This window comes from Miniopterus natalensis, chromosome 5 (assembly GCF_054644295.1).
Source record: "Miniopterus natalensis isolate mMinNat1 chromosome 5, mMinNat1.hap1, whole genome shotgun sequence".
Lineage (NCBI taxonomy): Eukaryota > Metazoa > Chordata > Mammalia > Chiroptera > Miniopteridae > Miniopterus > Miniopterus natalensis.
The window spans coordinates 17,263,561-17,289,086 of NC_142085.1; the positions used below are offsets into that span (position 1 = coordinate 17,263,561).

A 25,526-nucleotide genomic window follows, 5' to 3' on the forward strand; every position below is an offset into this window, starting at 1 on the left:
GATTTTTTTAAAGCTGCCATGGACAATATCATTGAGCAGAATAAAGCTGAGACTTCTACGACGGAAGTAAAAGATAATATGAGAAGAAACAGAAAAAAAGTTACTCTTTATTTTACGGGGACGATAAGAACTTTGTTAGGAACACTGTTAGGTACTTTATGTCTCGTAAGATCATCAAGTCTTACTGAAGTCTGGTGAGCCTGACAGTGGTCAAGAGGGAACTTTCGAGGGGCAACTTCGGTCAAGGAAAAAGGCTGGAGCGTTTCTGTCTGAAGCCTGCGACCAACACAAGCAGGAACAGAGTAACTTCTAGAAAGTTCACAGTGTTCTGGATTCCTTTTCCAGTTATGTTTAAATCTATTCTGTATTGTACACTTAATTACCTTCGTCCGGAGGTCTATTAAATAATGCCTACTTAATGGTAACAGGTTACCCATTATGCTAAGACAGGTTTGCTGGCTGAGACCATTTCTCATGTAGAAGAATATTGCTTTTTCTCTTTACAAACTTCAAGAATGGTGAATCTCTATCAGGGACTTGAAACTGAATTTGTATTTTCCACACCAAAAGAAAATTCTGCTTCCCTTTCTTGGGATTTCTCTTTCCAGCCACTTCTCTCTCCCCTTCCTCCCTCCCTCCCTCTCTCCCTCTGTTCTCCATAAACCCTTTGCAAAATATAAATCCTACTGCTATTGGAAAACAACCCTTTTCACTTCAGAGAACCACAGAACACACATTTGGGAGGGACCTTAGAGGTTTACACGGTACACGCAGTCAGATAAGCACCCATTAGTACCTGTACAAGAATCAGCACATTTCATCCTAAAAACTCTCCAACTCCCCAAAGAAGAAATGACTTCAATTCCACATCCATTGCTTATAATCTGTGTGACTTTGGGCAAGTTGCTTAATTTTTTCTGTTCTTCAGTTTCCAAGTCTATAAATGAAGAGAACGTCTTCTAACTCTCTAGGTTTACTGTAAATATTAAGTAAAATGTTTGTTATAAGAGATGCCATTCTGTCAAAGTGTATGCAGAGTGAAAGTTTAAAAATAAAATATTTTTATTTTCTTAAGGGCATTTGCAAAATCAAGGAATCTTGATATAAAATTTTTGGGAAAATGTTTTTGGTCTCTTAAATATATGCGATACTGTATATAACTAAATTTATACAAAAAAACAAACTTTACTATTGAGAGACAGATTTCTAAGTATATCACACACTATCTTTAGTTTCTAAAAAAATATCCTGAATGTATCAATTTCTTCTAATTGTTTCAAGCCTTCACTGTGAATATGAATCATCGTACTTTGTTATTTATGAGTTATGGTCTCTGCAACCAAAACGCTATTAGGAGACTTTAGGTATTACCATATACACTTTCTGGAACATACTTCATAAATTTCCCCCCAGACTACCTACACACCTATAATTTTGTGTATTTGTATTTTTAAGCAATTATTTTCTCTTGGCTTCTACACTCTCACTTCTTGCTGTTTCTTACCAACACCAGACTTAGTAACTAATCACCATTCTGCTGCTTCTACTCTACTGAAGAAAAAGACAATTTTTAGACTAAACACACTCTGACTAATGAGCAGAATTTTTATAGTATCTATTGACTTTTATTGCTTACTGTCAATACTTAGCTGGATTAGAGTGCAAAGTCAATATAATGTGGCTGATAATAAAACATCATTTAAAAAATAAGTCTCGAAACATCCTTAAGATTTTTTCATAAGCCTTTTTTAATTGACACATTTATTTAGTAGACCTTTTCTCTCCTTCCACTAACTTTAAAAATTTGAAGTCAATTGTATACCAGTGCTTCATATAGATATACCTTATGAATTTCAGATTATATACATTAGAACTTCAGAACAATTTACTCCAGAGAAGAATGTAAGGATAGTTAATACATTTGGGGGGAACTAAGAATGACTAGAAATGATTAGCATAAACAAACTGTTCAAGAATAGAATAGTACATAATATTTCGATCTGAGAAATAAAGCTTTTAATTATATCTACATAACAAATAAGGCAATGTTAATTGGTTAAAATTTTGCAACTTAAATAGCTACATATAGAAATAATAGTTATTTTTTGAAATCAGGAAACTGCCTATATATGTACAAAATAATATATATAAAATTTTAGCAGATATTTTTATTTTCTTATTTTCTGCATAATCTCTACACTAATTAAGAGTAACAGCAACATTGGAAAAAGAATATAAAAAGTTATGGATAAAGAAGAGGCATTCAGAGATCTTAGAAAGATCCTGGAGAACAGGCGTTTAAAAACAATCTCTTGGTTGATACACAGACAAGAACACAATTGCAAAATGAAAATACAGTACTTGGGAGACATTTGCCAAATTAAAAGGCATTAGAAGTGGAACAAAGAGACAGGAAGGACGCGACAACTGCTAACCCAGATGGGAGATTAGACCACCATTCTTCACACATATAAATTTGTTCTGTATCAATTTTCATAATTAAATATTCCTTAGAATAACTCTAGGAATCGATTCACATATGAAAACATAATTGAACAGATTGGGTGGCTTACTACAGATGGTCGCCAATTTATGGTGGAATGACAATTCTTTGACTTCTCAGTGGTGCAAAACCAAATGCATTTGGTAGAAACATACTTCAGGTTTGAATTCTGATCTTTTCTGGGCTAACGATGTGCAGTGTGATAAACTCACATGATGCTGGGCAGCGGCCGATGCTCTAGAGTGTGCTGGTTGTTAGCAACTTTGGGCCCTGTGCTTTGAGTTTTGGCATCCCGTCATGTCTGCAAGATGCCCACCTGTGCCTCCTGCTTCTAGTGAGGGAAAGAACAGGAAGGTGACTCAAGGCAACCGTCAGCACAAGGCAGCAAGCCACAATTTCATAAATCACACGAAAAAGTCAGCACTTTATCATAAAACAGGCTTTGTGTTAGACTAAATGTAATTGTTCTGAGGGCGTTTAAGGTAGGCTAGGCAACGCGATGATGTTTGGTAGGTTAGGTGTATTAAATGCATTTCAACTCACAATATTTTCAATTTACAGTGGGTTTATCACGATGTAACCCCATCATAAGTTGAGGAGCATATCTGTAGTTGCCTGATATATTCATATAGTGAAAAGCCAATAGGATTTTTAAGTTAAATGGTAAATAATTATACTCTATGCATAAAATGAAGAGATTTTTCTAATATTTAACTTTGAGTTAAATAGAGAAATAAAAGTAGCCATAAAGCTATCAGAAATCATGGTAACTTTTGAACTTCACTAAAAATGGATATTAGCAAAAGGATATTACTCTCAGCATTATAATATCAATTCAACCACATAACTTCCCATTGGTACAAATCTCTACCTATTTTAAGTAAGTAATGCAACTCAATCTGTGGAGTGAGAATTTTATGAAAGGTGTGCATCTCTTTAGTAAATCCGAAATTCTTGGAAATTATACATTAGGCATTTATAAGACATTTCAGCCAGAACTGAAACTTGCAACAGAGGTCCAAGCATGGCACAGGATCCAAGCAGCTAGTAAGTACAGTTTAGCTTAAGTGAGGTGACAGGATCCTAGTAGACCAGCGGGGGGACGGGCGGGGGAGAAGCCTACAGGAAAATCCTTGACACACGAAGAAAAATGGAAAGATACTGTTTTATACCTATGCTAAGAAGACCAAGTAACCTGAGACATTACATATAACTTACTGGAACTGTGAACAATCTGTACTCATATTCTCTTACCTTGAAGAGTTGAATAATTGACTATCAGTGAAATATTCTGCATCAGGAAAAAGAAAAGACATGCTAAGAGTGGGAAAAGAATTAGAAATCCCTTCCTGGCTGGTCCCCTAGGTTATGCTGTAGCAAACTACCCAGGGAAGTTCAGAGGAAATGTAGCTAAAGAGGCTATATACTGTGTTACAGGTTAAAAACTGAATATCTGCTCACAGCAACATGAACTTATTTTTTTAAAAAGAGGAGATACAATACTATTTCTTGAGGCACGAGACATGAGAGAAAATTTGACTAATTAAATATAAAACTATAAGAGCAATCAATGAGAAATAAGTGCTATTCTAACACAATCAGAAAATTTCCACAGCACATTCATAAGAAAAAGTTACAAGCACAAACGGGTAAAAGTCATCAGTGTTTAGTGACACCCAATGTTCCGTATTTTGAGTCACTCTGTATGCGGACATAGGTACATGTGTTTGTTTTCCACAAAGTAGGTTTGTTTTCAGTCTGCTAAATATGAGGTACTTCACTTACTCCACAGAAGGACCAGACAAAACAGGCCGAGAATTTTTTCCCAGATGGTATTTGTGAACTCCTGTATCCCATTCACATAAACACAGAGTGTGTTCCGGTTTGCTGAGTTACACATACATGCTGGGACTTAGTACAAAGTCAAAATGTTTAGTTAGCTAGAAGTCTGTTTCCATTCGGTGATTCATGAGGTCCCCCTGGTACCTCTACTTCCTTTATTTTATACAATCACAAATTATATTAGTTTGTCCTATTTTGATAACCCTTATAATTGAAGTTCTGCACAGGAAACTTTATGACTATTTTAAAACATACTCATAAACCATTACGAAGGTGGCATAAGCGACGCCTAACAGAATTGGTGATTAGGACTGAGCAGTGCCTTGCATGAGTTCCTTCTACCAGGAGATTAACTGCCAAATTAAAAAGCATTATAAGTAAGAGTAGGGGTGGGGGGAAGCAACTCAGCGCATGCTGACCCAGATGGTAGATTTAAGCAATCACTCTTCATGCATATAAATTTGTTACTAATTTTCACAATTAAAGATTATTAGCATAACCCTGAAAAACTGGTTCTGATATGAAAACAGTACAACAGACTGAATAGCTTACTCATTACCTGGTAGGTTAATATAGTGAAAATCCAATGTAATTTTGAAATGAAATGGTCATTATATTCTAGGCATAAAATAGATTCTCTGACATTTAACTTTGAACAGAAAACGAAAGCAGCTATATAGTCCTCGGAAATCATGACAGTTTTGGAACTTGAAAGGATCTTACTGCTGAGAGCATCACACAGCAATTCATTCACTGATGCTGAGATGCCAGTGTCGTCCCCAGGAAGGAGCCTGGTGGTGCCCCTCTTGCCGCTCTGGGGCCCATTGCCTCTATAACTGCTTAATACAAAACAAAGCCTGACCACTAGTTTCCCTTTTTGTCTTTTCTGTAAAAATCAAAATCCTCTTCGGATTCCTTTTGGTTAGCAAACACAGGTACCGAGGCAGGTCTTCCGTGAAAGTGAAGTGGTAACAGGCAAACTTTCAGAAACCAGGGGAGGCCTGTGTGCCCTGTCGCCCTCACTGCGCCCTTAATCTCCACGCAGCCCCAGAGGACAGCAAGCGGGCCTGAGCACCCGCACCCGCACCGGGAGGGGGCAGAGCCGGTGGGTCCTTAGAGCGGGTGGACCCGGAGGTGCTGAGCGGGAGGCAGGGAGTCGCAGATGGAGTAAGAAACGAGAGGCAGAAGAAAAGATTTGAGGAAAAATTTACAAATTTAGTCTACTGCCGGTTTTACTACAGTTCCCAAATGAAACAGCATGCGGCTGCTGCCAAAGTGATCCCCAATATGTGCACCCCCTCGGCCATGCTCCAGAAGCTCGCCAGACTCGGTCCACCCGCGGACTCTGAGCGGACCGACTGGGCTCCCGTCCCTCCAGCTCCAGCCTGTCACCAGTCCTGCGGCACAGGAGGACTCTGGCAAGAAACTACCGTATCAGATGGCAATCAGAGCAGGCACTGTCCCTGACCCAGTGACACGGAACAGGAAAATCATGGACTGTGGAAATCCAAGAGGCCTCTTCCAAATAACCAGTGGCTCAGAGAAGAAATCAAAAGGGAAGACGGAAAGTGTATTCAAAAGAAAAAAAAGTCGCAACACACCAAAACCTCCGGGATGCAGCAAAAGTAGTTCTGAAAGGGAAATTTATAGCATTAAATACCTGTATTAAGAAAAAGGATCTCAAATAAACAACCTAACTTTACACCATAAGCAATCAGAAAAGAACAAACTAAGTCCGACAGTAGCAGAAGGAAGGTAATAATAAAGATTAGAACAAATGCAATAGAAAAAAAAAATCAGTAAACCTAAGATTTTTTTTCAAAAGGTAAACAAAGTTACAAACCTGTAGCTAAACCACTCAAGAAAAAGGGGAGGACTCACGTAAATGAAATTCTAAAAGTAGGATACAAAGCATTGTAAAAGGCTGCTAGGAACAATTCCATGAAAGTAAACTGAATAATCTAGTTTGAAATGCATAAATTACTACAAACATACAACTATGCAAGGCTGAGTAATGGAGAAACAGAACATCTTAACAGACAGTAATGACTGAGACGTTGACGCAGTAATCGAAAACATTCCAAAAAAAGAAAAGCCTAGCATCAGAGTTTCACTGATAAGTTCCACCAAAACTTTAAAGACGAATGGCACACTTTCTTAAATTCTTCTAAAAAATGAAGAGGAGGGACTACTACCAAACTGATGTTATGAGTCCAAAATGTGATATAAAATTCAGATAAGGACACTACAAGAAAAGAAGACTAAAAATCAATATAACTGATGAATACAGATTAAAAACTCTCACCATGGGAAGTTCTCGGCATGACGTGATTATAGAGAAAGCCCATTCACAGCAGCGACAAAGATTATACTTAGGAATCAATCTAACAGGAAATCTATGAGGCCCATAGAGGAAAATGTTAAAACACTCACGGAAGACACAAAAGCAGTCTTAAAAAAAAAGTAAAGACATTCCCTACTCTTTTTTTTTTTTTAATATGTCTTTCTTGATTTCAGAGAGAGGAAGGGAGAGGGAGATAGAGAGAGAAACATCAATGATGAGAGAGTCACTGATAAGCCGTCAGCTGCCTCCTGCACGCCCCTGACTGGGGATCGAGCCCGCAACCCGGGCATGTGCCCTGACTGGGAATCGAACCCTGACCTCCTGGATCCTAGGTCAACGCTCAACCGCTGAGCCACACCGGCCAGGTGACATTCCCTATTCTTAAATTGATTCAACAGTCTAAAGACATAGTTCTCTCTAAATTTATAAATTCATGCAATCTCAATAAAAATACCAACAAGCTATTTTATGGAGCTACAAAATTTAATACTAACATTCATATGGAAAAATAAACATACAAGAATAGCCAGGAACACACTGAGAAAGAAAAATTACAAGGTGAGACTAGCTGTAACAATCTTTAAAATATACTATAAAATCTGTATAATTAAAAATGTCATATTAGCACTTGCACAGACAAATTAACCACTGGTATAGAATACAAAATCAGAAATATACCCTAGTGCATATGATAATTTAGTACGTGATAAAGGAAGTATCTCAAATGGATCAAAAAGATTAGATCCATAGCTCACACAATAAAAAGAATGATCTGCAGATGGATTAGGGATCTAAATGTTAGAGAGGGAATCCATACAAGTACTAGAAGGCAAGACTGGATGTATTTCCTCTTGAAACTCGGTAAAAGGAAAAGTTTTTCTAATTATGATTCAAAATCCAAAGATAATAAATGATGAATACATTTGACTATGTTAAAATAAAAAACAAGTCAAAAGATAAATGACACACTGCAAGGATATATTATTAACACATTCCACAGACAATTCCTAATATATAACAAACATAGGACCAAAAACCTAATAGAAAAATGGGGAAAGAACATGGGAGTTCCTATCATTGGTATAACTTGAACAATAAAAATAAATAATATTACTGCATAATATCCTAAAAATAAAATTTAGATATTCATTACCCCATATATATACATGTATTTACTTGTTTATTTATTTGTGTGTGTGTGTGTGTATAATTAAATAAATAAATGGTGATAAAGGATAGCTATTCTTTTCAGGATAACTGGAATTAAAAAATAGAAAAGGAAATAGAAAACCACTCAGGCAAATACACAGTAATAATTGTCTTAAACAAAATATACTGATGAATGTTAAAATTTATAGGCAAAAATAATGAGAAAAAGAATATTTGCATAGTCACAAAATATCTCCCCTAAGATAGTTATTAACAACAAAATGGGAAAAAAAATACTAACTGTACTATAGTGGAAAAATTCAGCACACATTACCTTAACCAAGTTTTCAAGGTTAAGATCACAAATAAAACATTATCAACAACATAAACTTGTTGATCTGATACACTTAGAAAGACCCCTAACTTCTGTGGTATTCTTCCCCTAAAAGCAGAGCAACATTCCCATCCTAAGAAAACATCAGATCAACTGAAAAAGAAGAGCGTGCTGCAAGGTAAATGCCTGGTGCTTTTCAAAAACGTCAAGGTCATGGAAGACAAGAAAAGACAGAACTATCATAGACTGGAGAAGACTATAAAGACATAACTAGCTACAGAGTTTTACCCTGGATTGGCTCCTAGAACAGAAAAGGGACATTAATGGGAAAACTGAAGAAATTTATGTAAGGTTGATAGATTATTAATATTATTGTACCCATATTATTTCCGGGTCCGATCACTGTACTGCAGTTACGTCCATTGTTAACAGAGGAAGTTGAGGAGTATCTAGGAATTCTCTGTACTATTTGTGCAAGCTTTTGATAAGCCTAAAATTCAAAATAAAAGTTTTAAAGAGTTCTGGAAAAACTATGCTTATACAGTGATAGAATGCAGATTATAAAACCTGCTCCCAGGGGTCAGAGGGTGAGTGAGAAACTTATTTACACAGGCGGCCCATGGGAAGGAACGTTTCTGGATGATGAAAATGTCCATATATCATGACTGTACTGGCAGTCACATGACAGTAAGTTGTCAAAACTCACTGAACTATACACTTCAACTGGTGAAATTTTGATATATGTAAACTGTAACTCAACAGGGCTGACAAAAAAAATTCCAAATGTAAATATAACCTTTAAAGGAAACAGGGTTGGGTTGCAATCCCAACATAAGCAGAATGCAGAGGAGCAACACCAAATGAGGTTATATATGCTCTTACCAGATTAATTAACTGAGTGTGTACCACGTCTTCTACCAAAACTGCTGTTTCATGAAGAGGCCTCCTAGCATCACCTAAAGAAAACCTGCAAAAAAAAAAAAAATTAATCACACCAATATTAAGAACTGTGAAATTAAGAAAGGGAAAGGTAAAAAATATTCACTGCAATAATCTGTTTAATAAAGTACAAATTGTTCTCTCAAACAACAGTGCAGAGGTACAGTTTTTTATGGACAAAGAATTGCCTCTCTCACACAAGCTGAACATTCCCTCCCCCCAAATGCAGTATTATCTATGCTATTTCTTTCATATATATTTAATAGGTGTAATGTTTACTGTTGAAAGTATTACAAATGACCCCCATTTTTCTCCCATCATTGGCCCCCTCCACCCCACTCCCACCCCTCACCCCAAGCCTTCCCCACACTATCGTTTGTTCATGGCCTATGCATATATGCATATGTTTTTTAATTAATCTCTTCTCCCCTCCCCCCTTCCCTCTGAGATACGTCCATCTGTTGCATGTTTCAATGTCTCTGGATATGTTTTGTTCTTCGGTTTTCTTTGTTCATTAGATTCCACATATAAGTGAGATCATGGGATACTTGTCTTTTTGGCCTGGCTTATTTCACTCAGCATAATTCTCTCCAGGTCCATCTACGCTGTCCCAAAGGGCAAGAGATCCCTCTTCTTTACAGCTGCATAGTATTCCACGGTGTGAACGTCCCACAGCTTTTTATCCACTCATCTACTGATGGGCACTTGGGCTGTTTCCAGATCTTAGCTATTGTAAATTGCTCTGCTATGAACATCGGGGTGCAAATATTCTTTCTGATTGGTGTTATTTCTTAGGATACATTCCAAGGAGTGGGATCAATGGGTCAAAAGGCAGCTCCATATTTAATTTTTTGAAGAACCTCCATACTGCTTTCCACAGTGGCTGCACCAGGCTGCACTCCCACCAGCAGTGCACCAGGGCTCCCCTTTCTCCACACCCTCGCCAGCGCTTGTCATTTGCTGATTTGTTGATGGAGCCATTCTAACAGGTGTGAGGTGATACGTCACTGTCCTTTTAGTTTGCACCTCTCATGGTTAGTAACTTTGAGCATTTTCTCATATGTCTCTTGGCCATCTGTATGTCCTCTTTGGAGAAGTGCCTATTTAGGTCCTTTGCCCATTTTTTAATTGGATTGTTTGTCTTCCTGTTGTTAAGTTGTATGAGTTCCTTATATATTTTGGATAGTAACCCTTTATCAGATGTATCCTTGGCAAATATGTTCTCCCATACAGTGGGCTCCCTTTGCATTTTCTTGATGGTCTCTTTTGCTGTGCAGAAGCTTCTTATTTTGATGTAGTCCCATTTGTTTCCCTTGCCCGAGGAGATAAATGGGCAAACAAACTGCTACAAATGATGTCTGATATTCTGCTGTCTATGTTTTCTTCTAGGATTTTTTTTTATCACGACTTACATCTAAGTCTTTTATCCATTTTGAGTTTATTCTTGTGTATGGAATAAGTTGATGGTTTAGTTTCATTTGTTTTGCATGTACCAGTCCAATTTTCCCAACACCAGAAATTGGCCCAAGCCATCATTTTCAATGACCTAAATTAAAGAGCTAAAACTATTAAACTCTTAGAACAGGGAGAAAATCTTCATGACTGTCAAGCTGACAATGATTTCCTAAGTATGACACCAAAGTACAGGCAGCAAAAGAAAAAATAAATAAACTGAACTGCACCAAAGCTAAACCCTTTTCTACGTTAGACACTACTAAGAGAGTGGAAATCTTCTGTTGTGATCACTGATGTGTTCAGTATTGAATTCTTTGGACTGCACGAACAAACTTTCCCTTCCATTATTTTAAGTTGCTTTGTATTAAAAAAAAATACAAAGTTATCAAAGTGAAATGATTGACTAAAAGATAAAACATAAAACAGTAAATTCATTTCGTATCTCTAGTAAAAAGAACATTTAAAAAACACATTAAAAACAATCCAATTAAGATGTGTTTTTACAATGTTACTTTTACTAGAGCTATGAACTGGATTTGTTGTTTTATCTTAGTCAGTTGGGTTGAGTCAATTGGATTGTTATGACTTGAGGAATAAAAAGAAACACCATTGCTGCATAATATTCTAAAAATATTAGTACACACACACACACACACACACGTGCATGGCGCACACACAATAAAATGCTATTCAGCCATAAAAAAGAATGAAATCGTGCCATTTGAGACAAAATGTTGACATTATGCCAAGTGAAATAAGTCAGAAAGAGACAAATACTGTATGATCTTACTTATATTTGTAATCTAAAAAACAAACAAACAAAAGAACAAAGTTCACAGATACAGAGAACAGATTGTGTGTGTGTGTGTGTGTGAAATGGGTGAGACGGTACAGACCTCCGCTTATAAAACAAGTCAGTCCTGGGGATGTCATGTACAACATGGTGACTATAGTTAATAATACTGTGTTGCTTATTTGAAACTTGGTAAGAGAATAAATCTTAAAAGTCCTCATCACAAGAAAAAAAAATGGTTTTTATAACTATGTATAGTGACTTGATCTAGTGGTCATTTCTCAATGTATACAAATGTTGAAACATTACTTTGTACACCTGAAACTAATAATGTTATATGTCCATTTTACTTCAACTTGAACAATAAAGGTGCCTTTTCAGATGTGTGATTTTGGCCTATGAAAACAGCTATAATCCTTAAATCCTAAAAAGGTCTGTCTTCAAGAATTGTAAGAAAATTGTATTTAAAAAAAATTATTTTTATAAGAAAATTCTTTTAAGAAAATTAAATTGTACTAAATTGAATAATTGGATAACAATCATGAAGTTAAGAAGAACTACAGGTTTTTAAATGCATAACAGAATGAAAAACATGAATAAAAACAAATGGAAAAGAGGAAATAAGTCTACAATTTAATCTTGGTCCTACATGGGAAAACATTCCATTGCCCTTAAAGAAATTTTGTATAAAAAATATAAAGTAGTATTTGTACGTGTGGATATTTTCATAGGATTTTATATTATTCTTTTTCAGTGTATTTAACAGGGTCCACTTTTGGGTTTAAAATACTTGTTTTCACATTTTCAAGCCCGGATTAAAAACACAGTGAAGGGCTGATTAAGTTTTAATAAAAGGGATCCTTTAATAAAAGAGACCCTTTCACAATGTATATGTCTATCAAGTCATCACATTGTATACTTTAAATATCTTACAATTTTATCAATTTTACCTCAATAAAGCTGGGGGAAAGAGATTCTGAAAAGGAAGCCAAGAGGGCAGGTTTGATAAAAATCTGTGGCATGGAACCTGCTGGCCCGGCAGGAAGAACACAAGGTCCACAGCAGACCTGCGCAGGAAGCACCCAGGAGCCAAATGTAAAGAAAGGACAAACAGACGTTTCTTCACTGCCCTGTGTGCGTCTTCTTGGATGCTGAGTTGCTTTCAGTACTTACCCCTGGCTACAAACTCTAATGTGGTTAAATTATTCTGGATACTGTGGTTAAGTAATTGCTGTGTGGTCTTGGGAGTTAGTTACTTTTTTTTTTTTATTACTTCTGGTTTTTGGACATTTTTCTACCTCAGGTAATTGACATTACTTTGGAATGGACACCATGTGACTATTGCTTGGTGTGAGGAGGCCCTGGGTGACTTTCTGTCCCTAAAAGAAAGTTTCCTTTTTCCCTTCTAACTACTTATTTGATTATACTCTGGCGGGCTGGGCATTACTATAATACCCAGGAATTTCTCCTAACTGGAATTAGAGTGAATAGCAGGCTACAGCCCTCACTGCACCTAGTCAGCTACCCTGGCACTAGACAGCACTTGCAAACACAGACATCATCCTGTTTATGTCATTCTTACCCAATATTTGTGGAGAATGACTTACCCACTGTCCAAAGGGGGGGCGGCATAAATTTGCTATGATCAGTCATTTAGGTCAATCAGACAGTTATGACGCACGGGAATTATCCTTACTCTTCAATTTTTATTACCTCTAACTTTCACATAGCTCTACGATTTTATCTGTTTTTCAAAGGAAGAAGTGAATTCAACTAACACTGGCTCTGAAAACACCAAAGTGATAAATAACTAAATAAATAAATAAAATATCGAATGAATACTTAAGACAACAGTTTTCTAGCAGTGATCTTTTCAATCATTGCTTGCTTGATTTTTCAACATCCATTTCCTCCGCCCCTTTACTATAGTATATATTCATATAAAATTTAAACAAACTTTGAGAATCGTTTTAGAATTTTATAACACTCAATGAAGTAAGTATAAATATCAGAAAATATAAGAAAAGATTATAAAATCATCATTCGTGATATAGAAAAGCTACAATACCAATGTGGAAAAATGCAAATATGTATTTGTTTAAAGTAAAATACAAGTTAAGACAGGGTAAAACTTTGAAAAAAGTAAACACTTATATGAGTATGGGTATTAATTACTCAATCAACAATTGCTTAATGAGTACCTAGTATGTTTCAGGCACTGTTGTAGTTGCTTAGGATCATCAATGATCAAAACAGATTTTCTTAAAAATTGAGTGGAATTTTTAATCCAATGAGGAAAGGATACAAAAAACAATATACATAATAAATTACTAAATAAATTATTTGTATGTTGAAAATATATCAGATAAAAGAGAACAGAATCAGGAGATGCGAAATATGGGATAGGGAAGGGGAGGCAATGTGAAATATTAAAATAAGCACTTATTAATTTTTGATGTGTGAGAGAAATAGCTTTTAATCAGTGGGAAGAAGGAAAAATAAATTAGGTAATTTGTAAAAACCAAAGACTTACCAAGGAAAGCTCACCTAGAATTATCACAGCACAAGGCATGAAAATAGCATCTGAGGGAGTTTACACAAATGACATATGCATATGAATTTCGGAGCAATTTTTCTCTTATATCTTATATTCCCAAGAAGCAAATATCCCATATGCAAACTGTAATAAGTAGCAGCATAAAGCAAACGATTCCTTATTAGAGGAATAGGAAAGATGACAGATGAGAAGTACACCAATTACTGAATATTAGGGTCAGGGAATGACCTAAAAGATTTAGTCCATTCATCTTATTTTAATAAGAAGAAAAATGAAGGTTAGAGAAGTTAAATAACCATCTCAGGGTCACAAATCCAGTTAGAGGCAAAGGGTAGGCCTTTTATTTAGTGTAGAAATCATTTCTGGCAATAGCACATTAGATGAGCAAAAACTGTAACAAATTAGACAGATTAGTCTTAAATGCTCATGTACCAAAGATTAGGATTAACAATATAAAGAAAGCTTGGTTCAATTACTTTGCATAACTGATTTTTAAACCTGTGCAGTGCAGAAGCTTTTTAGTTTAATGTAGTTACATTTGTTTATTTTTGCTTCTGTTGTCTTTGCCTTAGAAGACATATCCAAAGATGTATTAAGACCAGTGTCAAAGAGGTTATTGTCTATGTTTTTCCTAGAAGCTTTATGGTTTCAGATCTTATATTTAAGAGTCTAATCCACTGAGTTTATTTATGTATATAGGGTAAGAAAGGTGGTCTAATTTCACTTTTTTGCATGTATCTGGTCCAGTTTTTCTAAAACCATTATTGAAGAGATTATTTCTACTCCATTGTACACTCTTGCCTTCTCGGTCAAATATTAACTTACTGTAAAGGTGTGGGTTTAATTCTGGGCTCTCAATTTTGGTCCATTGATCTCTATGCCTGTTTTAATGCCAGTACCATGCTTTTTTGATTATTAGGGCCTTGCAGTATAGTTTGGTATCAGGCAGTGTGATACCTCCAACTTGGTTCTTATTTCTCAAGATTGATTTGGCTATTCAGGAGTCTTTTGTGGTTCTATATAAACTTTTGCATTATTTTTTCTAGTTATATAAAAAAAAACACAAGGAAACCATCAACAAAACAAAAAGGCAACCTACTGAATAGAAGATATTTGCAAATTATATATCCCATACGGGATTAATATCCAAAACATATAAAGAACTCAACAACAAAAAACTACTCAACAATTAAAACGCAAACCATCCAATTAAAAAGTGGGCAGAGGATATGAATAGACATTTCTCCCAAGAGGACATAGAACATACAGATGGCCAACAAACATATGAAAAAGTGCTCAAAGTCACTAATCATCAGGGAGATGAAAATCAAAATCACCACGAGATAGAACTTTACCCCTGTCAGGGTAGCTACCACCGATAAGCCAATTAGCAACGTGTTGGAGAAGCTATGAAGAAAAGGGAAACCTCACGTACTATTGGTGGGGTTGTAAACTGGTGCAGCCACTATGGAAAACAATACAGAGGTGCCTCAAAAAATTAAAAATAGAAACTACAATATGACCCAGCAATTCCACTTCTGGGCATTTATCTGAAGAAATCCAAAACACTAATTCAAAAAGACAGATGCATCCCTATGTTCACTGCATCATTATTTACAATAGCCAAGATACAGAAGCAACCTAAGTGTCCATCGCGACAAATGGATAAAGGAGATGTGGTGCATGTGTACAGTGGAACATTACCCAGCCACCAAAAAAGAATGACATCTTGCCATTTGTAAGGATATGGATGGGCCTAGAAGGGATTATGCTAAGTTAAATAAGACAGAGAAAGACAAATGCCATATGACTTCACTTATCTGTGGAATCTAAAAAACAAAATAAATAAGCAAAGAAAACAGAAACAAACTCACAGATACAGAGAAGAAATTGAAGGTCACTAGATTGGAGGAGGTTGGAGAAGGAATGAAAAAGGTAGATGGGAGTGGGAAGTACAAATTGCCGCTTATAAAAACTGTCCCGAGGATATAAACTATAGCCTAGGGAATACTGTCAGTAATATTATAATAACTATGTACGGTGCTAGATGATCAGTATGATCATTTCATGTAAGGTATATAAATGTCTAATCACTGTTATATACCTAAAACTAATACGGGGGGGGGCAAATGTTGGTTTATAGTTGTGAGTATGTGAAACAGATTTTATTTTTGTATTATTATTAATGATACTATTATTTTCCATACAAACAACTGCAAACCTACTTTTGCCCCACCTTGTATAATACTGTTTGTCAACTGTAACTAAAAAATACATTTAAAACTTATAAATAAATAAATACAAAGACCTAACTGGGCAGCTCAGTTGGTTAGAGCATTGTCCAGACACACCAAGGTGGGGGTTCACCCCTAGGTCAGGGCACATACAAGAATCAACCAATGAATGCAGAGATAAGTGGGGCAACAAATCACTGTTTCTCTCTCAAATCAATTAAATAAATACATACATACATACATTAAGAATAATTCTTAAGCTTTATAGAGAGACACATCATAACTTCCAAAAAGTTGTTTTAGTCCCTTTAGGCCCTCAAAATATTTAATAATACAAGAATTTAACTACCTTACTGTTCCTGAAATTTAACAGTCAAAAATTAACTTGCATAACATTGGATAGATTATAGTCTACACTATAATCACAAATTTCACCCAAATTTTCAGGCACATTTCATGGACTAGGAATCAAAGATTCAAGAAAGTTAAGAGATTTGCCCATGGCGTTAGCAAAAGCAAGCTTCAGAATTACATGCTGTGAGAATAACTTAAAGATAGACGAATTATGCTTTATACAGATATTTAGAAAATTAGCAAATGGATAAATGTGGCATACTGCACAGAAAACCCGATCTTGTCCAGAAAAAAAGTATTCTGTAGTTAAATGAATTTAGGAAATGCCTTAGACTTTATTATTCTCCAGATTCGCAACGCATGTTACCGTATTAGACACTGAGGAGCTCTGAAGGAAAGGAACTTCTGGTTTTCAATGTGTTTACTGTGTAGGTAACTATTTTCCTAAGCCCACTTAGTTATATGGCACTGAAAATCAACGAGGCCGCACTGACAGGAGAAGGGCTTGAGGCCTTTAATGATGGGATTCGCAATAAGCTGCAGCCTATGGTGCTAGGACTCAAAGTTCTCCAGTTTTAAACAATGAGATGATGATAGTGGTAATAACAGCAAACAATAGATTTTTTTTAACTTATTACTCATTGAACAAATATTTACTGTGGGCCCATACGTCAGGCACTACATTTTACACTAGCTGAGAATTTGTATAAATTGCCACAAATGAAGGAGTTTTCTGCAGCTACGGCAGGCAGCTGCCCAACCGGTATTCAGCTGGTCAGTGGGCCGCCTAATGCCGGCCGCTCCCCACTCTGAAGTCCGTCAAGAACACAGCTGCTCCACTCCACTCCACTCCACTCCACTCCACTCCACTCCACTCCACTCCACTCCACTCCACTCCACTCCACTCCACTCCACTCTCCACTCCACTCCACTCCACTCCACTCCACTCCACTCCACTCCACTCCACTCCACTCGCGTCCGAGTGCAAGTCTCATCCGAGCAGCCTCACCTCCAGAGCAGGAGGCCAATCCCTGAGCTCCATGCTTCCCCAAGCTACCTGAGATAAGCAGTCTTCCCTGCTAAGAGGCCATACATGACCAGCAGATATCTTTCCTTTATAAGAAACAATAAATTCCGTTTTCTCTATTTCAGAGTGAATGATGGTTTCATAGTGTTTGAGAAAATCTGCTCTCACAACCCTATCAACCTAACCACGACTCTCACATTTCCAACCCTCACTTATCTGGTTAATAGATTGAGGTCCTGCCCAAAATAACATTTGAGGAAAAAAGTTCCAAAACTTTTAAGTAAACAAGAGGAATGAAAAGCTCTAATCTAATGTTGAAGAAGTCACAAGCCCAATATAAAGCCCTGTAGTCAAGAGATATCCTTGAGACAATAGATCAACACTGCAGTGGCCAGGAATTGCAGAACCAACTATCAAGGTGACTTTGTCTTTACTCTTAATTCTCCATCTCATCCATAAGAACATCTTGCTGAAATTTTGTACTGTCCTACCATGGCATTACCCCATCATAAAGGGAAATTATTTTACTCTGATATGAACTGTTAACTCATCCAACTTCCTAATAATTAAAAATGCCCGAATTTTTGTTGAGATTGATGTCAAGTTCACCAGAGTATAAAGACTAGAATCTCTCTCCCCCCATCATTTTGTAAATAAAGCAAACATATGCCAAAATTATAATTTAATTATACTTCCTTTAAATAGCCTTCTAGAAAAACCACCTGGTAATAATACCACTGTTGTAAATATATTTTCTCCTAATGTACTTGTATTTCTAGGGTTTAATTTGTCACCCAAAACAATAGTTTTAGTCTCATATACTATAATACTGACTAAATGAACCTGTAAATTCAAAAATATGGAAAACAGTGCAAAGCTGTAATATTACCAATTAAGCAACTTGGAAATTAATTTTGCAAATATTCATAGCTGCCAACAGGAAAATACATAATATATTCCAGTTGTAGTACATAATACATTCCATTTGCTCCTTCACAAAGGGCTTCGGTTTCAATCAGGAAGTGTACAAGACAACTGTCTTCCTAGAATATACAAACTAGACAATGATCAGTCACTTTTGTTCTGAAAAAATTAAGAAAAAGTTTATCTCTAATCTTCACAATTTTCCTCAAATCAAAATAAAATTTAGTATGCCTAGAAGAAATGCAGTTTGCGTCTATTTTCCAGAACATGGATAAAAAAGTGATAACATGAGAAAGATGTTAAGACATAATTACGTATAACAATTCTACTAAGAATAACATATAGGATATAATGAATGATCTTGTGGTTTTACTTTAGATTACATTCTACAACTTTAAATTTTTGGCATGAAATAAGAATCTCTTATAGATGTTTATACACATAATCACTGAAACTTGTATTAATTTTTAAATTATACTCTGAAAAGTTTAGTCTATATTTCTAGTAGCTTACAATGTGCGGTCTTCTCAATGTACTAAAAATATTCATAAAATATCTATGCCTTCCAACCACCAGCTCTGTGGAGGCAAATACAAACATTAATAATAATATCAATAAAATAGTAGTTAACACCTAGGCTTAGAAACATCACAGAATCCTATAACTTTCAAACCCCTTTGTTTATTATATCAAAAGTCTGAAATCTGGCTTCTGCCTTTGGTTCTGGCCTTATTTCCAGCCATACATGCTTTCTTCCTGCCTTACATATCCCACTACCTGTAAATCGCTGACCACACAATGAGTTCCACATCTTTGGGCCTTTGTATGTGATGTTCTCTCTGCCAACTATGTCTGTGTTTCTTCTTCCATGTAACTAATACCTTCAAAATTTAGTTCGAGGGGTACCACCCTTGGGAAATTTCCCCTAATCCCCAGTTTTACTTAGATGCCCCTCTGTGGTATATTACATTGAGACCCCAATTCTTTACCACACTCTATGTCAGCTCCCATTGTCAAGCATCTTTAAATGCCTTCACACTATAATTCTGAGTTAATCATGCTCTATACTTTGGCCAATAAGATGTTAGCAGATGTCAGCAAGCAAAGACTAAGAAGCACTTACATTTCAACTTATGCTCCTGAACTGTGCCACTGCCATGAAAATATGCCCAAGCTAATCTGCTGGAAGACTACAGAGCTGAGTCACCCCAGTTCTCCAGTTGAGGCATCCTAGGTCGCCTGAACAGGCCGACAGTGAGCTAACACTCAGACAGATGACTAAATCCGGTCAAGACTGGTGGAGCTGCCTAATCTACTATCCTAGACACATAAACCTAAATGCTGAGGTTTTACTATTGAGGGTTTATGGCTTTTTCTTATACAGCATTACTGTGTCAACAAATAACAGATCCACCCTCCTAGATGCTGCCAAAGCTCTTATCATAGAGAGAGGGCGGGGGGGGGGGAGGAGAGGGGATCAAAAGGAGAGTCTTATTGAAAAAGAAAATATTCTTATGGAAAAAGATACAGGTGATGAAGAAAAGCTATTTAGATGGATTCTCCTCCCTCCGATTTCACTGGGATCTCAGATTCCAACGCATTTCCCCCAGGGTGTGCAACTTAAGGGGCACACACACTAAATACTGGTGGAACAGATTAAAACGTTAAGGCCTGTGGGTAGCTGTCCGTTAGATGAGAAAAAAAACCCTACAATTCATGTGGCTTGTGGATACAATGTGAGCAGGAAAGAGCCAATAATTGTAGTGCTTTGGCTGACAACAATATGAGGCTATGCAGAAGATACCTGATATTTTTCATCTTTAAGAAATGAAATAGCACATAGTGGGAAACCAATAAATGCTTACTGAATGAAACAACAGCATAAGGGGGAAAAATTCAAAATTTTATTATAGTTGGTATGCTTTTTAACAGCTAAAAATTATTCAAAAAGGTACCACATTAACAATGTGTATATTTTTAACAGCAGCAAATATAAAAAAGGAAGGAAAAAATCAAGGAATCTGAAAGGACGTAAGATTTAGCATCAATATATAATCAATTATAGTGATGAGGAAAATGAGTCGGGTGATACATACTGAGGATTTACTATTTGCCAGATGCTACTGAACTGATTTAAATGTCAAAACAACCCTATGAGGTAGGTACTATTATTTCCATTTCTAGGCATGGACAGGTTAACTAGGTCACCCAAGGTCACGTATTTAATGAATGGAACAAATGGAATTCAACCTCTCACCAGTCTGTCAACTCCAAAAATCAAAACCCTGACTACTCTGTAACATTGTCTTTCATAGAAACTGAAGGGACTTCAGATGTAATTTATTTAAACTTCCACCACAATTAAGATTTAATTAAACACTTTAGATCATATAAGCCGGCCGGTGTGGCTCAGTGGCTGAGCCCAAGCCCCGCGCCAGGCCGGGAGGCTCCACCCATTCCAGGTCAGGGCACACGCTGGGTTTCAGGCTCCATCCCCAGCAGCGGGTACACAGGAGGCACAGATGCTGACGTTTCAGAGCAATGTTTCTAACCCTCCCTCTCCCTCTAAAAAAACAATAAAAACTTATTTTTTTTAAAAAAATTAAGACCATATAAGCATATATCCAACTAGCAGGTAGCTACAGTAGGTTATTGGATGACATTTGAATAAATTACAAATGACTTTTTGAAAATTAACTGTGGAACATGCAGAAAAGTAAACCAACGTTTAAAGGTTATAATAGTTGAATTTACAAGATTGAAAGGAAAAATCTGGAGAATTGAAACATCAAATGCTTTTTATATTAAGAGTGAGAAAATGAAATCTATTAGAAGGGTGAAAAAAATCTTCCAAGTCAAATGTCTTCCTCTCTAGTCATTTAAAGAGCTGAATTTACCAAATAAAATTCATCTTTTAAGTCTCAAGAATTAATTGTAAATATTAAAACAGCCTAACTGGGAAAATCCATGGTACATTTATGAATAAATCAAAGGAGTTCTGGAACAAAATTCATAAATCATTCTACTAATTAATGTAAAATTTCCCAAGGCTAAAAGTTAGTAAAAACAATAAGAATAGAGTTAATCTCATCATACTTGATTAAAACTGATTAAATGTGATACTTGGAAATAGACGCATTCTCTAGGTACATAATTATTATATTCAGAGTGAAATTTTATTTCCAGCTTAAAGACACCAATGCATATAACATGCACAGAGAGTTTGATAAACAGAGAAAAATCACAGCCCTGAGGCTCCCCCAATAACTTCAGGAATCCAGGATCTCTAATTTCCATAATCCCAGGTCCTACAGAAGTAAAAATTGGAACAAATTTCATACCTCAAATCCCTTGGTGAATCTCCACTACTCTGAGGGAAAAGGGGGAAAGAGTGATGCCCTATGCCATGGGGCCCAGAGGATACCAAGATTCAAACAAGTGTAAACAATCTCTCCCTTAGTATTGATAAGAAACTAGAATATTAGATACACAGTCTGAGTTCTCTTAGCTTCAGGGAACTCCCCCTCCTTTCCTCTCTCTCATTCCAAACATTCAAGCTATGAAATTATGTTCAGGTGTTTGACTAAATATATATTTCACAGCCGGATAACTCAAAATAATATTTAACATTTAAAATTAAATTGTTCACATTGTACTATTCTTCATTAAATTCAATTAACTGGTTTCTACTTATAGATGTGTTCCTAAAACCCTAAGTGAAAAAAGTTAAAGAAAGAAAGATTTTATTTCTAAAAAATGAAAGAGGAAAATGGAGAGTGCCGGAGTAAATACTGTTTTCTTGACACTTGAACTGAACTGTAAGAAAGAGGGAGCCAAAGGAGCCTGTTCACCCTTACTATTTCTTTGCACAGGTGTCATGCTTACTGTGCTGTTAAAATGCAACAGCCTAGAATAATCTATTCCAGAGATGGGGGTGGGGCGTGAGGGAGGAGAAGCTAACCAGGCCGTCTGCAGCACTTTCCGTCCAGGTTATAAGAGTAACATGTAGCAGAAAAACCTTGCTCTGTTTGGTATAACTACCTCAATTTTCTTAAAAATCACATATACTTGAGAGTTAGAGCCTTTATATATTTTCTCTCTAAAAAACTTAACATTTGGCAGCACCACTGGAATATGAAAAAATTAATATTCATAAAAATATATTTATATTTTTAAAAAGTTATGAAACACTGATATTTAATCTGTCTCTTAAATTTGCTAAGAGAACAAAACAATGGACTTTGAAAGGGTACCAAATCCATCATCATTAATTTTATTGTGGTAACTAACTTTATCCTAATGGCTTGATAACAAAGTTTAGCCTTAAGGCTAAATCACCACATAGATAATTAAAACAACAGAAAGATAGAAGAGAGGGTTGCTCTTACCCCCATAAGATAGTTTTACTTCTAATTTTTGTGGGGGGGGGGGAAACCAACAAAATATCATATTGTTGAAGAGAAGTCATGTCAGAAGATATTTTCAAATTAAACAAGGAGGAACACTTCATGTTAATTTTCCAACTTTAAATCACATTGAGTACTAAACTCTCAGACCCAGTTAACAAGATAATAATCCTCTGCAACCTGCTAAATTCTTTCATTTTGGATTATACACTGAAGATGAAAGGTAGAAATTTAGAGTCTATATACATTCTATTTTCAGCATTATCATGAATATGTTGCAGTTAAAACTTTATTAGTGATCATTAAAATTTAATTTCACATAATTGTTATGTCACAAAATATTATTTATTATTCTTCTAATTTCCCGCCAACCATTTAAAAGAGTAGAAACCATTCTTAGTTACTCATATGTACAAAACAGGTGGCTGTCAGCATTCGGCCCTCAGGCTATAGTCTGCCAACCTCTAATGTAATCGAACAGCAGTGCCAAATAATGCATGAACTGAGAGTGAGCAGTAGGTGCTGACTGTAACTGCCACTGGTGTTCAGAGAGGAGGTGGAAAAATGTTAGAATAATCGAGAAGACTTCTTTGAGTCAGAAGTACTTGAGCAAGGATCTCAGGGTGATGAGAACTCGTACTGCAGGTAGTTAGTATAAGCAAGAAAGTTGTCCCACTCTCCGAATAAAACCTACTCTTTTGTCAAAACATGTAGAGAGCGACAAACAAGTGTTGCACTGTTGTTTAAGCTGTATTACACAACTTACCAATGTTTGAAATATTGTATATTCACATTGAAAATAATAAAAAACAAACTGGTAAGGGTTATCAAAAAAGAATGTGGAAGTCAAACCCCATTGTACTTAGAGAGGCAATGAAGCTAAAACAAGGTCATCAGGGTGCTCCCTAATTCAGTATGACTGGCATCCTTATAAAAAGGAGAAGTTTGGATACAGGGGAGACCACGTGGAGACACACAATGAGAAGACAGCAACTTGACTGAAGTGATGCACAAAGCCAAGGAATTTCAAGGACTGCCTGGAGCAGACAAGAAAGGATTCCCCCTTAGAGCCTTCAAAGAGAATATGGCCCTTATGGCCCTGCTGACCCCTTGATTTTAGACTTTCAGTCTCCAGAACTGGGGGACAACATGCTTCTGTTGTTTTATACCACCCAGCCTGGGGTACTTTGTTACAGAAGCCCTAGGAAACTGATACACAAACATAAAGTACGAAGCATGCTTTTCAGACTATCACTACAGTACTCAAGCAACCATGTCATCATTTAATGCACAACACAGATATGAAGCTGAAACAAAATGAACAATGCATTAAAATTGTCAAGTTAAAATTCAATTGATTTTCTTTGCATGATATGGCTACCAAACAAGTCATTGTCTTTTTCCCTCACTACCTCAAACCAGATGTCCTTGGGCTGGATAGACAGCTAACAGGCAGAAGGAAAGACAGAATCATACTTATTTATCAGTTGTCTCTTGGTGTCAGGTGAAAGCTTCCTAAACAAAGCAAAGGAGTAACTAATTCTGTTGCTGCAATTAGGGGCCTTGGTCTCCTCCATGTCCATATGGTATATCTCTTCTCATTAAGCCTAGTGTGCTCCTGAGTAATCCAAGAAATGACCACAAAGACCACCTTCTTTCCAAATGGAGGTAACATAAGCAACCAGGAAATTCATTTGGATCCAGGTCAAGTTTTTTTCTTTCACAAGATGGAGCTTCACATTAAAGAATAAAAGAAACCACATTTTTCTTAAAGCAAATGAAAGCATACTTACCTTGCTCAAGAGCCCTTTCTCACAGTTGTTACGCTTTAACATTTTCATTAAATGGTATGTTAATGATTTGAATGTGAGCACAGCCTCACTTCTTTAGGGGGGAAAAAAAAGAATAATTTGGGCATTGTCTTGGATCAAGGCCATTTAGTAAAAATAAAGTAGGCCAGCAACATCAAGGCTACCACAGAATTGTTAGAGTGCCCTGTTATTTTAAGAGTATATATTGATCAATTATTTAACTTGATTTATACAATGTAGGAGATTTTAAAAGTATTAAAAAGAACTCAAATTATAAGATATCAATTATTATCTTCATTCTAAGTTTTAATAGAGCATCTCTGAAAATGTGAGTTTATTAGGAATGTTAAAGAAAACTTACCCTTAATTTGAGTTTCTTTACATTTGCCTGGAGGAAGTTGATTGATCTAGGCCATATTTAACTGGTATAACTCCTCATTTTGTTTTTCCTTAAGGCTTCCAGTTTATACAAACACTTTATCTGAACTCTTTTCTAATCTTTTTTCCCAAAGTACTATTTTGTATAATGTGTAGAATTAAAACAAGGTGGTAGGTTCTAATCCAACCCATTAACCATAGACCCAAGATTATAATTACCTATAATGTACTAATATACTAGGATAAAAACTTGTTTGGGGAAAATTAGTTAGAAGTTAGGGAAATGTATTAAAAGATTCCTTTGGCCCTGGCCAATGTGGCTTAGTTGGTTGGGCTCGTCTCATGCACCGAGAGGTTGCTGGTTTGATTCCTGGTCAGGGCACACTGCCAGGGTTGCCCGCTCGATCCCCAATAGGGGGCTTGCAGGAGGCAGCTGATCAATGATATACTCTCACATTCCTGTTTCTCTCTCCTCC

General features: G+C 36.3%; 1 protein-coding gene across 6 annotated transcripts in view; it reads right to left on the reverse strand.

Moving 5' to 3' along the window:
- The window catches only part of SUPT3H (SPT3 homolog, SAGA and STAGA complex component), a 418,544-nt gene that overhangs the window by 222,070 nt on the left and 170,948 nt on the right, over positions 1-25,526 (reverse strand). For all 6 annotated transcript variants that reach the window (XR_015714553.1, XM_087817428.1, XM_087817427.1 and 3 more), the window contains one exon: positions 9,055-9,139. Coding sequence is in view for 5 of the 6 variants with exons in the window: in XM_087817428.1 (XP_087673554.1) it covers positions 9,055-9,139 (85 nt within the window). In the remaining variant the exon portion in view is untranslated. The remainder of the gene's footprint in view (positions 1-9,054; positions 9,140-25,526) is intronic.